Here is a 15240-nt window from a genome sequence, read left to right as displayed (position 1 = left end):
CTTAGGTAGATTATACCCACAGCAGTCTTCTTAACTACTAGTTAAATGATTGTAAAAAAAAAAAAAGGAAATAAGGTTGATTTGAGATGGCCTATTCTTGATGAAATCAGTCTGGCACTTTGTAATCAATGCTTTCCTTTCTAGATGTTTGCCATTATAGAATGTTCTCAATAAATCAAAGTCAAGCTCACTTGCACAGAGCTTTCTCATTCTGTTTTCTTCGCTTATTTAAACATTGGGATAACATTGGCTGTTCTTCAATCTTGTGCTTTTGCCCCCATTTTCCATGACCTTTCAATTATCTGGATAGGGCACAACAATCTACACTTGAATCTTTTAGAACTAGGAAATGTAATTCATCTGGGTCCTCTGTTAAAACAGTGCAATGTTAAACAAAGAACTAATTATAATTGGTTGTTGCATTAGTAACTAATTTGATATATCAACATCACAAAGATCAACTTCATTTTAACTCTGAAGGAAAAAGTAGGCTGCATCACTTTCTTAAAATTACTTTATTGAAACCTAAAGTTTGGTTTCCAAGGTAGAACAGCTTCTCCTTTGAGAAGTAAAGGACCACAGTTCCTTAGCAAACAAGCAGGAGCTCCAACCCTCGAGTCACTGAAAATTATTCTCATCAGAGACCTGGAATCTCTCCACAGATGGAAATGCCGAAACTGTATGTGTTTGCAAAAATTCGTGCTTTAAAGCAAGATTGGGGATCCAGTGCCAGGGCAGTGCCTTTAAGGAGAAAGAAACTCAGGTTAAGAGAAAAAAACCACCTCGCTACCAACAACCTTCAAATTAAATGACTTCCAGGTTAAATATTATATATATTACATAAAAGGCAATGCAGTGTAGGGTATGAAATCCAAAAGGACTACATTATTCCTCTATCACATACTAGCAGTGTGATTCTAGGAAAATCATTTATTCTCCAAGTGCTCAAGGCAACTGTTTTGGGGCCATAAATTACAAGTGAGCTACTGATGGAGAAATATCCTACACCAGTGGTCTTTAGACACTTTGGTCTCAGGATCTCTTTAAAATCTTAAAAAATATTGAAGACCCCCACCCAAGAACTTTTATGTAGGTTCTGTCTGTTGATATTTACCACATTAGACATCAAAATGTCTTCGTATTATTATGGAAAATGTTTTGGCCTTGTGAACCTTCTGAAAGCGTCTCTGGGATACCCAAGGTTCACCGGACCACACTTCGAGAACCACTACTCTACACAGATACAAATTTTAAGTCTAGATCAACGTGCTATAATAATTGGACATAATGCTGGATTCATGGCTATTTGTAAAGAGTTATGGAATTAGAATCTGACACTCCTCAACAATGGCAAAGTGGCAAAATTTGAAGGAGGTGAAATTTTTCATCATTCCATCCCTCACACTTTCTGTTCTTTTTCATCCTCCTCCTGAGTCTATACCATTTACGTGCTTAATGATCATAGGATTGAGAGCTCAAAGAGACTTTAGAAATTATCTTTTCATTGGATCACAAGCTTGGATCCAAAAGGGACCTTAGTGGTCATTTAGTCTAACCTCTTGCCTTACCTGGTTTCAACCGCTCATTTTGTGGATAACGTACATTATTTACAGGTAATTTACAGAAACTGTGGGCCAGAAGAGGGAAAATGACTTTTTCCGACTTACATAGATGGAAAGTAGCAGAGCTAGGATTCCCGTATAGTAGGACCTCTGATCCTAAACCTATTATAGCTCTTTCTACTAGCTTGAGATATTCTCACAATGACTTCTCCTTTTAGGAGTGATAATAATAGCTAATGGGTTTTTCGAGTGCTTTAAAGTATGCAAAGTACTCTACAGATATTATCTCATTTGATCCTTGCAACAACTTTGGGAGGTAAATACTATTATATTCCCATTTTCAGATGAAACTGAGACAGACAATAGTTAAGTGGTTTGCTCTGAGTGGTGCAGCTAGTAGATGTCTGAAGCTGGATTTGAACTCAGGTGTTTCTGACTCCTGGTACAACACTCTTTCTAACTGAACAACTTTATTTTTCACATATCAAATCTAAATGAACTTCTTTGCAATTTCTCATGGCTGCTACTTCTATCCTCTGGGACCAAGAAGAATAAGCCCAGTCCCTTCTGGACACTATTCCCTGTTGTGAGACTACAAGAGGGGTAAGCAATAGAGAGATTGGGTCTCTCAGCTCTGTCCCTTGTTCTGAAAGGTAGGGTGTTTTCCTGATTAGACAAGTCCCAGAGTCAAGAATTCTGGAACCCAGGGGCTGTTAAGTGGCTGACAGGGTTTAAATACCTGTATGTTCTCTCTCCAGACAGCTAGGTGGGGCAGTGGATAGAGTGCTGGGCCTGGAATCAGAAAGATTAATCTTTCCGAGTTCCAATCCAGTCTCAGACACTTCTAGCTGTGTGACCCTGGGCGAGTCGCTTAACTCTGCTTGTCTCAGTTTCCTCATCTATAAAATAAGCTGGAGAATGAAATAGCAAACCACTTTCATATCTTTGCTAAGAAAACCTCAAACGGGGTCACCAAGAGTTGGACATTACTGAAAAACACCTGAACAACAAAATGTTCTTTCTTTACCTATTTCCATTAAACACTTCAGTCTTTGTGGATGGCATGTCAAATAGATCCTTTCCCTGAACCTCCCAAAACCCTAATCACAAAAGAAATTGACTCACCCTCAATGTGTTGCTGAGCAAAGTACGTAGGAACCCCTCTACACAGATCACTGATACTCTTTCCATACTGAGCAACATTCTTAACTCGGGTGGGTAAAATGATGTAGGTGAGACCTTGTGAGGAGTCATAATTCCTAGGTAACTGAAAGTAAATAGGATTTAAGATTTAGACTTGGAAGAGACCTTGCTGATAGATTACCTAGTCCAACATCTTCATTTCGAAGATGAGCAAACTGAGTCCCAGCAAAGGAAAGGGGGCTACCCCAAGGTCACACAGCAATAGGATTATAGGATCATAGATCTCAAGCTAGAAGGAACCTCCGAGGCCATCCAGTCCATGCTCCTCATCTTTACATATGGGGAAAATGAGGCCGAAGGTGGTTACAACACTTGCCCAAGGTCATAAAGGTAGTAAGTATCTGAGGCCAGATTGGAACTCTGCTTAATCTGAAAAGTTGCATATGGAAACAACGTGTTAATGAATGGATTCTTCATATCAGTGGGAAGAAAACTAGCCCACAGGCTGAATTTGGATTTCAGCTTACCTTGATTCAGACTATAGAGCACAAACCAAGACACCAAACTTTCATTTAAGACTAGAGTTGCAAAAATGTAGTGTGATTTTTAAACAATGTTAGCAGTATTGCAAAGGCAGGACAGTTGATCCATGATGATCTGTCTCTATGTCTGTCTCTCTCTTTGCCTCTCTGTGTTTTTAGGTCTTTCTTGGACTTCTATTTCTGTGCAGATCCTTTCACTGACCACATTATAGAAGTATATTTTATATTAATTGTTTATTGAATGTTGAATAATGTTTATTGAGTATGTTTATCGAGTATGTTTATTGAATAATTGTATGTTCCTTTTAAAAATTTTAATAATGACATTTATAAAGCATTTTGTATCCACTTTATATCCATTCCTACCCTGGGGCCTAAATGTCATGACTGTTGAGTACAAAGCAGCCCACTTAGCCCACTATATCTAGCTGGCTTCAGACATCAGACTGTTCTTTGACTTCACATTCAATCCACCCATCTACCTAGACTATCATGCCATCTGCTTGCCATACAAGTGTATGTACATTTCCCCACTCTGGGAGGGATGCCCAACAATTGAGGAATGGCAGAACAAGTTGTGGTATGTGGTTGTGATGGAATGCTATAAGAAATGATGAGCTCTGATCTTAAAAAGGCATGGAAAGACTTACGCAAAGTAATGAAGAGTGAAGTGAGTATAACCAAAAGAACACTGTATACAGTAACAACTATATTGTCTTAAGAATGATTTTGAACAACTAAGTCATTTTGACTATTGTAAATACACAAATTAAAAATAAAGGATATCCAGAGGAAGAACTGATAAATAGAAGTATATGTAGAATAATTTTAAATATATATACCTATTTGTGTGTCTAATGGTGGCCACCTCTAGGGTGAGGTGGGGAAGAAAAAAAGGGAAAAAAAGGAAATTTACATGATAACTTTATTGTATATTTGGAGGGAGAAACAAGTTGCACATGATAGAGTTGCAGTTTCATGTGTAATCATTTATTATACTGTGTTATAGAAATGCTTATTTTGTTCCCTGAATCAAAAATAAAATACATTTTTTAAAAAGAAAGGGTATATCAATTGATTGCCCTAAATCTCAATGGTACCTCTATGGGAGGGGTGACCTCGGGAAGGAGTTTTGATCTGGGAAAAGGGAGGGTTGAAGAGCTGATAATTAGGTTGGGTTCCACAGGCTTACCTAAAAAGGCCTGAAGAAGCAAATGGTACTTACATATTCCAGAGCATTTGCTAGATTTGTTCTAGCAAACTTTTCACTTTACCAATCAAAACTCTACTAAAGATGCAAGTCAGACTCCATCAAAATGAGTGTTTCTAAATTAATTGATAATGTACAATGTCACTGCAGCCAATATCTTTTGTCCTAAATGGGCCACTGTATTTATAAATGCTTTGCAGGACAGCAAGATGCTATTATCATCATCAGCACCTCCCATTTCTGTGACATTCTAATATTGACAAGGGCCAGCTAGGTGGTACAGTGGATAGAATGCTGGACTCGGAGTCAGGAGGACCTGAATTCAAATCTGGTCTCAGACATTTACTAGCTATGTGACCCTGGGCAAGTCACTTAACTCTGCCTGCCTCAGTTTCCTCAACTGTCAAATGAGCTGGAGAAGGAAACAACAAACCATTCCAGTATCTTTGCCAAGAAAACCCCAAAAGGGGTCAGGAGTCAGATATGACTGAAATGACTCAGCAGCAGGTTTTACAAGGTACTTTCCCAGTAGCAATCTGTAGAGATAAGTAGTTCAAAGAGTATTATTTTCCTTTCACAGATAAGGAAAACCGAGGCTCAGAGAGTTCATAGTCACACAGCTAGTAAAAGTGCCTGGGGTAGGATTCAAATCCAAGTCCCTCACTCTTTCTACTACATACCACCCTTTTTGAGTACCAGGTATGTGTAAGACACTGACTGTACAAGGTGCTGGCAATACAAAGCAGATTGTGACGCCCTCTACTGGTGGGAAAATCATCCTGCAGTGGCCATGGCTCTGTTATCGAGAAATCTTTGGCGGTCAGCACCGCTCCCTTACCTGCTTATCCAGAGCTCTGTGGAGCATTTCCAAACTGGGGAAGATACCCTTGTCCATCCTGGTTAGCGCACAGGCCTTCTTACTGTACAGTTTGGCGGCCAGATAACCCTTGAACAACCCAAAAGAGATGTTTGTACTAAAAGATGTTACTTTGCCCTGAACTTAGTTCATTCTAGCCGGATGTAATATGAAAATAAGAATTATTCCTCAAGACCAGTGTATATGGAAAGCTAAGTGGCTAAGTCTTTAAAAAAATATGATAAATTCCAGACCCTTTCTTTCTGGCCTGCTTAGTGGAGAAGGGTCAACTTGTAAAGATGCCTGAATGATGATAGCTGATATTTGCATAGTCCTTAGAGCAGGGGTGAGAAACCTGGGGCCTCCAGGTCCACACGTGGCCCTCTAGGTCCTCAAGTGCGGCCCTTTAACCAAATCCAAACTTCATTTGGTCAAAGGGCTACTCTTGAGGACCTAGAGGGCCACATGTGGCCTTGAGGCCGCAGGTTCCCCACCCCTGCCTTAGAAGTTTCTGAAGAGCTTCCCACACATTATCTCATTTGATCCTTATAACAATCCTGTGGGATAGGTGCTACAACCCCTATTTAACAGCTGGGGAAATTAAGGTTTATATAACTTGCCGGTGGATATATAGCAGTAGTCAGGATACCTTATGACAATAATTATATAACAATAGTCAGGATTTGAACCCAAACCTTCTGACTGCATGCCCAGGGTTCTCTCCATTATACCAAGACACCTTCACTAACCCTCTCTAAGAGATGATGAGTTGCCCATCAGAGTTTACAAACTCAGGACTCATAGGATTCAGACACAGAAGGGGGCTTAGAGTTGGACCTCGGTCCAATTCCATCTCATTTGACAAATGAGAAAACCGGAGCTCAGAGGGGTGAAGCGATTTAGGATCGGTCGGATCATAGGCTTTGGAGGGGGCATGGGCCTGGAGGTGCCATGACTTATTCAAGACCACAGAGTAGTGAATGTCAGAGCCGCTAACTACACAACCAGTGCCTTCCACACTGTACCAGGCGGTCACACAAGGGAAAATGGAGAAAGGAAGAAAATAAGCATTTACATCATGCCCACTGTGCACCAGGCACTGTACTAAGAGCTTTACAAATATTATCTCATTTGATCCTCATAATAACCCTGCAAGGTAGGTGCTATGCCATCCCCCAGAGGCCAGCTCTTCTATGAACTATGCCATGTGCTTCCCCCACTCTGGCCACATAATTTCTCTCTTATGAGATATAAAACCTAACAGTGGCCAAGATCAGGTTTGTTCCAACCTTGTGCTAATGAGGCTCATATCTTACACGGTTGTAATCCAAGATGCCATCCCATTCACTCCAAGGATTAGTGTCATGGATGAGAATGATGCTGCCATGGATATTGACATTGGTGCTGTGGTCCTCATGGGTTACATTAGGGAACGGAGTCTGGTCCTAGAGAAAACAAAATCTTGAGTGCCATTGAAGAGAGTGAATACAGACCTTCTCCAGATCCTCAAGGGGATTTCATTCAAAATTCCTTCTTTCATGCACTTTGCTGGGGGAGTAAGAACTTCCTTCTGAGGTTGTACTGTTTTAAATTCATTTGGCTCTCAGAAACACCACTGCTAACACCATTGGTAGCCACTCACCTTCTCTGCCAGGGATGGAGTAAAGAGCATTACCAAAAAGACAGCAATCATTGTCTACAATTGAAACAACAAACAAACAAAGTCAAAACAAATAAACAGTACAACCAGAGCTTAAAGCTTTTCAAAAAAAAAAAGTCTAGAGCCTCTATTCTCCAAATTGTTTCTAGTTAATAAAATTTCAAGAGATGAAAGATCTTTGAGATCATTTAGTCCAATCCCTTTATTTTATAGACAAAACAACTGAGGCCCAAAAGGAAAAAGTAATCTGCCCCAAATCATGAAGCTCAGAAGTAGTGAAGGTAGCATTCAAACTTTTGTCTTCCAACTCCAGGTTCAGAACCTTTCTTTCAATCCCATAATGCTTTGCCAGAGCAATCTGTTTAACAGAGTCCCTGGAACTCCTTTAAGAAGAAGAATCTGATAGAGGTAATTTATATCTTGGCTTAAAAGGTCCACTGGGGGTAGTTCTCCCAAGAGTTTAGAGCTAGAAGGTGCCTTGGAGATGATCCCATGCAATTATCTCATTCTACAGAAGAGAAAGCTGAGATGAGAGAGATGCAGCAATCTGCCCAAGAATACACAGGTGTAGAACCAGGATTCACACCCAGCCTGTGACTTTAAAGACAGGGCCCTTTCCACTACACTATATTGTGAGAAAGATTGATTTTTTTAAAATACAAAATACAGTTTTTTAAAAATACAAAACCCCTGTCATAAGCATGTACTTGACCATGTACCAAAAAGCCTATCTCATACTGCTTTCTCCATCACCCCTCTGCAAGAAGGTGGAGAGCTTACTGCATCTTCAGTCCTGCAGCGTCATGTTTGGTCATAATCAGAGCTCTCAAGTCATTTCAAATTGTTTGTCTTAACAATTTTGTTATTCTATAAATGAAGACTTGTTTCTTGATTGAAGAAGTCAGTCAGTGAAGAAAGAAAGAGAGAAAGAGAGAAAGAGAGAAAGAAAGAAAGGAAGGAAGGAAGGAAGGAAGGAAGGAAGGAAGGAAGGAAGGAAGGAAGGAAGGAAGGAAAGTCAGTAAGCATTTATTGTCGTTCAGTCATGTCTGATTCTTTGTGACCCCCATTTAGGGTTTTCTTGGCAGAGATGCTGGAGTGGTTTACCATTTCCTTCCCCAGCTCATTTTGCAGATGAGGAAACTGAGGCAAACAGGGTGAAGTGACTTACCCAGGGTCACACAGCTATTACGCATCTGAGGCCAGATTTGAACTTAGGAACATGAGTCTTCCTGACTCCAGACCCAGCTCTCTATCCATTGTGTCACTTAGCTCCCCTAAATATCATCATTGCTTTTCTGTATTCACCTGTCATGTGTGAAATCCTCCATTGGAGACTGAAGTTGGGGCTTGAACATTTTCTCTTGGCAACTTCTGTAATTTGCTCCTTCTAGAGTCTGTGTCTGAGCTTGGCCTTGAAAGCATTTATTAAGCACCTACTATGTGCCAGGCACCATGCTAAGGTTCGGAGATACAAAAAAGCAAGACAATCTCTGCTCCCAAGGAGTTCTCAGATTGTTTTTCCTCCCCCACCTCAATCTCCTCAGTGTCTTGAAATTGTACCACATCTATTCTATTTACACTTTAGTTTGACCTTACAGAAAGTGTCTCCATAGTTTAAAATGGCAAAGTAATAGAACCAAACTATCACCACATCCCCTCAAAAAAAATCTTTAAAAGTACTGTAATATTTACTAGTGGTGGGACCATTTGTAAGTTAATTCTCCTCTCTGAAAATCTGTTTCTTTTTTCACAAAATGGGAATAATAGTACTCACCCTGCCCACGGAAGCTTCAGGGTGTGTTGGAGAATGTGTGGACCCAGAGTCAGGAAGGCCTGGGCTCAAAACCTACCTCTGAAAAATACTAGCTGTGTGACCCTGGGCAAGTCGCTTACCCTTACCAAGCTTCAGTTCACTTCCCCACCTCTCTGGCCTCTTTCTTTGGTGAGTTCCTCCCCATATTTCCATTTGAGGAAGCACTCATGCCAGCCATGCTTTCTTCAAACCCAGACCAGCCCATGACTCTTGGGATCACCTCTCCCTCCACCTTGTTCCCATAAGGGGACCTTCCCTCTCCCCTTTCAGCTCCTCTTTATGTATTGTCTTCTCCCACTAGAGTATAAGTTCCTTGAGGGCAGGAACAGTCTTTCTTTTTGTTTTTATTTATATTCCCAGCACTTGGCACAGTGCCTGACACATGTGCTTATTGCACATGATAAATGCTCCGTCCATCCATCCATCCATCCATCCATCCATCCATCCATCCATCTATCCATCTATCCGTCTATCTATCTATCTATCTATCTATCTATCTATCTATCTATCTATCTATCTATCTATCTATCTGATACATCCATCCATCCATCTATCTATCTATCTATCTATCTATCTATCTATCTATCTAACCCCTATCTATGAATCTAATTATCAATTTCTTCATCTGTAAAATGTGGGGGTCAGATCGCATAGTTTCTAAGGTCTTTTCCAGCTCTATATTTATGATTCTATGATCTTCACAGGGCTGTAGTGGGGAAAACACTTTGTAACTCTAAAATGCTATAGGAATGTGAGTGGTTATTACTATTTTTATCTCATCCTCCTATCACAGAATAAAAACAATGAAACCTAAAATGAATTTTAATATGGAGAAAAATCAGCCAGCTACTACATTCAATTTAATTCAACAAACATTTATTCAATCCCTACTCGGTGCAGGGGGGTGGGTAAGAGAAGGAGGCAGCATGTCATAGTGATCAGAGAGCTGCTTTAGGATTCAGGAAGCTCTGAGTTCTAGTCCTGACTCTGACACAACATATCCAGGCTGTGTGGCCCTGGCCAAGTCATAACCTCTCAGTGCCCCTGAGAAGCTCTCTGAGACTTCTCTGCAGAGAAGGTGGTAGAAGAAAAGCCTCACTCGGAACTCTGAGCTACACAGATAAAATCATAAGGCTGCTAAAAAAAAGTGCTAGGGGCTGTGTTAAACACTGGGAAGGAAAAAAAAAGTGAAATTACACAATTTCTGCCCTTAAGGAGTTGACAATCAGGTAGAAGTTTAAAGTCTAGAAATATTAATACGATATATTTAACAAAGTGGATCTTTTTTATGTTAATTGTAATGTTATTTATATTAACATTTTATATACACATATTTATTTATAAATGTATATATTTATATTTTTATTTCTGAATTTTAAATATATTATATATTTGTTTAATATATTTATAAATAAGTGTGTATGTTATTTTATATTAACTATTTCTTTTGGACTGCTCTAACAAGTAGAAAGGTCAGTGCCACTTATTTCATTCATATTTAGAATTTAAGCCTAAGAAGCAGTTGGCCTAGCAGATAGAGAGTTGACTTCAGGGTCAGGAAGACCAGTGAATGTTTAAGAACTGTCTCTTACACCAACTGAGTCTGTTGTTCTTGTCATTTGGTTATTTTTTAGTCCTATCCAACTCTCTGTGACCCCATTTGAGGTTTTCTTGGCAGAGATACTGAGAGTGATTTGCCATTTCCTTCTCCAGCTCATTTTGCAGATAAGGAAACTGAGGCAAGCAGGGTTAAGTGACTTGGGTAGGATCACACAGCTAAGAAGTATGTGAGGCCAGATTTGAAATCAGGTCTTCCTGACTCCAGGCCCTGTTCTCCATCCACTGCACCACCTCACTGTCCACAAACTGGGTGTGTACCCCGGACAAGTCTTTCAATAGTCCAATGCCTCAAGTCAACTCTCTAAGACTAGGAGTGGCAGAGTAGGGATGTATTCACTTTGGTAGAGGGCACTTCCTCAAAGGTGAGCTCCTGGGTCTGGGTTAGGATATGCAACATTTCCCTATACTGGAATTTTGTAACTAAGATAAATGTTTGAGTAGAAATCCTCAGCTTTGGAACCTGTCCCAGACTCTCAAAGGTTCTAAATGCTTCTGCCCATTAGCTACTTTGGAAAATAACATTTATTGAGAAAGGTGATAAATGTTCACAGATAAACACAGTCCAGTCAAAGGACTTTGGATACTGTACACATTTAATGATATTTGTGCTTCAATGTAGATTTCATTTTTATTTTTTTAATAATCCAAAGAAAAAATGGTATAGTGAATAGAGAGAGGGTCATTCTTGGAGTCAGAAAAACCTGGTTCACGTCCCTCCTCTGATTTCTATTAGCTGTGTGACCAGTAAGTCAGTAAACATTTATTAAGTGCCTACTGTTTTCTAGGCATTGTGCTAATATTTAAAGATATATAGATATTGATCTTTCTCCATATATACACATATGTGTATATATAAAGATAAAGACATAAAGAAAGCCAAAAGACAGTACCTGACCTCCAGTAGGTCACATGAGGGAGACAACATGCAAACAAATACATCCAAACCATAGACAGGATAAGTTGGAAAGTCAGTTAGCCTCTCATTCAGGTAAGGTGACAATCTGCACTGGTGAAGGATGTTTCCACACCAGATGTTCCCTACCCTGTACTGGTGAAATCATGGCTCTGAAGAATAATTTTTTTAAAAAAAGGAAAAAGTAGAGAACTACCCTAGAAATGATAATAACAAAGATAGCCATAGAAGCTTTAGTACTGAGGAAATAGCATTAATTCCATAATCTGAGAATCTTGCCTCTGGCACTTGACACCAGCACGGCCTTGGAAAAAATCACATGATCTTCTCTGATCCTCAGTTCCATGTCTGTGAAATGAGGGAGATAGACTCAGTAATGACTAAGGTTCCCTCCAGCTCTAAGATCCAATCCTTGGAGAGCCCTATAGTTTACTAAGGGGAAGCCAAATAATGCAGTGAATAGAGTACAGGGCCTGGAGTCAGGAAGACTCCTTTTCCTAAGTTCAAATCTGGCCTCAGACACTACCTAGCTGTGTGACCCTGGGCAAGTCGCTTAACCCTGTTTGCCTCAGTTTCCTCATCTGTCAAATGAGCTGGAGAAGGAAATGGCAAACCACTCCAGTATCTTTGCCAAGAAAACCCCAAATGGGGTCACAAAGAGTCGAACGTAACTGAAAAACAACAAATAATTTTACTAGGTGTTTAATGTAAATGACCTCATTCAGTCCTCACAAGCACCATGTAGGATAGACAGTTTAAGAATTATTACTTTGAAATTAGAAAGTATACTTACATGGAACTTCATATTACCTCTCTTCTGGTCCCAAGGAAACAGCAAAATAGCATGTTCTGTGTCTGACTTTTATAAGTATGCATTCGATATTCTCTTATCAGCTTTTACAAAGGGCATTAGGTAGCTAGTCAATGTCTCAGAGACTGTCAAACACCAGCAGCCAGAAAAGGCAAATAATACTATCGGTTTTCCCCAACTATTCTTTCCTATTTCCCCACTGCTTTCTGTACTCCTTTGGTTCCAAAGCAAATAACCGAATGAAACAGTCTTTGTGGTGCGGCATCACTGGGTGAGTTTGCCGTGCCAACTCAGCCTAGCTTGCTAATGCACTTCTTGGTCGTGACACTCTCTCAAACTAGCATCAGAGAATCAGGTCAAAAACCTTTTATGCAGAGCCTGCTATCAGACCTGGCACAACTTTTAGCACAAGGGATACAAATAAGGGTAAAGACCATCTACTCTCAAGGAGCTTACAGTCTAATGGGGAAGACAATAGGCAAACAATTATGTACAGACAAGATGCATACAAGATAAATCGGGTATAGGGCTCAGAGTGAAGGCAGGAAGATTAAGGAGGACCAGAATGGGCTTCTTGCAGAAGGTGGGACTTTGGCTGAGGCTTGAAGGAAGCCAGGGAGGCCAGGGGATACAGATGAGGAGGAAGAGAACTCCAGAGTTAGGGGACAGCCAGTGAAAATGTGTGAGGAACAAGAAGGCCAGTGTCACTGCGTCATAGGAAGAAGTAGAGAGGAATGATGTATAGAAAGACTGAAAAGGTAGGAGGTGGCTAACCTTTGAAGGGTTTGTAAAGCCAAATAGTGGATTTCATATTTGATCCTGACAGTAACAGGGAGCCACTGGAGCTTATTGAATGGGGATGGGAGGAGGTGACATGGCTGGACCTTTGCTTTAGTAAGGTAGATTTGACAGCTGAGTTAGGAGTGGTGGAAACATTAGAGATCATCTAGTGTGATCCCCTAATTTCAGAGGCCAGAAAACTGAGACCCAGAGAGGGAGTGTGATCTTGTCCAAGGTCACAGAGCTAGTAAGTCTTGTTTCACAATGCTTCCCTTATCTGTGTTTGGACCATCACCAAAGATCTCTTTAAAAAAAGTTATGGTGATTTCATACCAGAAATATCGCTTAGTTAAGAATTTCATAAGATCATAGATGAGGTCTGGAAGTGACTTCAGGGGCCATCTTATTTTTCCCACATGAGGGAACAGAGGCCCATGGAAAGTCAATTTTTGGTCCAAGTTCACACAGGTAGTAAATGTCAGAGGTAAGATTTGAACCCAGGTTCTCTGGCTTCAAAGTCAATCCTTTTTCCACCATACCAGTCCATATCCTATCTACCACGCTCCTTTCTCTATTTAATGTTTTTAAAAAGTGATCCAACAACTAGAACTACCTCATTTCCATCCCCCAAGGAATGGGCTGCCTCTGTCAGTGGTGAATTTCCAAAAATTGGGGATTCGTGTAGGAGTACAAGATAGCCCTGTTTCCTCAGCCTATAAAATGAGAGAGCTGCACCAAGTGATCTCTGAGTTTCCTTCCAGCTCTGACATCCTGAAATTCTGTTATAGCACAAAAGAGCTGAGCCATCTTCTGACTGTCTATACCTCTGTGCCCTTATACCAGAGACTGTGGCCCAGAGGACTCAACCCTTTCAGCTTCAGAATGCTGATGGTGGGGTCTGGTGATTTGAATCAGTGAGTATCTGGTGAGACCCACTATATCCATAGGGCCCTACTCATGCTTCCCCTTACTCCCTGGATGTCTTCTCACTCACCTCCTTCCCACTCTTACCCTTTTCCTCTTGTCTCTGATTCTTTCCACTTCTGAAACTATAATCAAATCAATACTGCCCTGGCTACTGGAAAGATTGTCTCTTTGGCTCCATTTCTCATTTCTATGGCTTTCCAAACCAAAATATCCCCTTTCTTGCCACTATTCCACTAGATCTGTTGTTTCCTCCTATTAGAATTTCCTTCAAGGCAGGAATTATCTGCACTTTTATATATGTATCCCCAGCACTCAGAACATGACCTGGCACATAGTAAGTGCTTCGTAAAATTTTTATTCATTTATTCATTCAATCAAAGGAGATTTCAACCAATGATGGAATATGGATGGGGTATTGCTTGGTCCAAACCTGTGATTTAATTGATATAGAAGGTCCTGATAAGGGATCGTTCTTGATTAATGCAGTTCATCAGCAAATGTTCCACAATTTATAGTTTTAGAAAGCTGCCTGGGGCTCTGAGGAGTTAAGTGACTTGCTCAGGGTCATTCTATCTGTAAGTGTCAGAGGCTGGATTTGAACCCACAACTTCCCGAATCAGAGCACAGTTCTCTAGTCACTATTCCATGCTGCATTTTGAGAACAAGCTCCCAAGGATTTAGAAAGGTAAGAAGTATTTCAGGTGAGGACAAACAGCATGGGTGGGGAATGAATGGTAAGCAGACCTCCACATAAACACTTTAGGCTGTGAATGGTCTTAGAGAAATAATTTTCATTTCCCTGCAGAAAAAACATGGAGAGACTTATTTTCTGTTTTCATTTTTCCCCCAGCAAAAAATAAAATAAGATTAAAGTATAAACCCCTATTCTCTCTAAAATCTGAAATTCATTTACAAAGACTATGGATAATATCTTGGTACTTTAGGTCAATGGATTGTAAAAAGGTATTTATGCTTTTATTATCTGAGGTGGTAGAGAGAAGAAAATTATAAAAAGTCACCTGAAGGGTTATTTGAAGCTTGGAGCCCCTGGCAAGAGCAAAGAACAGTGACTAAACCGGATCTCTTAGTCCTGCTTATTGTTTGATAAAAATTTTGTAGATTTCTTTTTAATGTTGCTGATTGCCTGCTATAAACTGATACTGGCTCTGAGTTTTTCCTCATCAATCTACATTTAGTAAGTGTTCCTAGGAAGGACGTGGAGGGTGATGAGGGCATCCTGCCCTTGCCCCAAATCCAAATTCCCTTATGAAAGACGCCCTTCACAAAAACACAATCTGTTGATTGTTAACAGAACAGAGGGATGTGTCCTTTAAATATTGCAGTATGGTACTCACAATGGACTGTGGTGTTTGACCAAAACTGTGCTCCTTCTCAGTGATAAC

At 40.3% G+C, this 15240-nt stretch overlaps 1 protein-coding gene across 1 annotated transcript; it reads right to left on the bottom strand.

Annotated features, from left to right (window-relative positions):
* Positions 1-637: 637 nt before the first annotated feature.
* On the bottom strand, positions 638-12158 carry LOC118841357 (gastrokine-3-like). The gene is made up of 6 exons (XM_036748731.1): positions 12113-12158; positions 6956-7009; positions 6630-6758; positions 5296-5403; positions 2688-2829; positions 638-741 (listed from the first exon to the last, which is right to left on the bottom strand). The coding sequence occupies exons 1-6, from the start codon at positions 12122-12124 to the stop codon at positions 638-640; spliced, it is 549 nt and encodes a 182-aa protein (XP_036604626.1). The 5' UTR covers positions 12125-12158.
* Positions 12159-15240: the final 3082 nt, after the last annotated feature.

Source organism: Trichosurus vulpecula, chromosome 3, assembly GCF_011100635.1.
Source record: "Trichosurus vulpecula isolate mTriVul1 chromosome 3, mTriVul1.pri, whole genome shotgun sequence".
In the NCBI taxonomy this organism is placed as follows: Eukaryota; Metazoa; Chordata; class Mammalia; order Diprotodontia; family Phalangeridae; genus Trichosurus; species Trichosurus vulpecula.
The sequence above is the reverse complement of the archived record's forward strand: the minus strand, read 5'-3'. Positions and strand labels throughout refer to the sequence as shown.

What these genes read in the sequence shown, in the direction of transcription:
- LOC118841357 (XM_036748731.1), bottom strand. An exon ending in CTCCATCCCTGGCAGAGAAG is followed by an intron (nt 6,759 to 6,955) that starts GTGAGTGGCTAC and finishes TGTTTTCTCTAG; the next exon opens with GACCAGACTCCGTTCCCTAA. An exon ending in GCATCTTGGATTACAACCGT is followed by an intron (nt 5,404 to 6,629) that starts GTAAGATATGAG and finishes GGGTTGTTCAAG; the next exon opens with GGTTATCTGGCCGCCAAACT.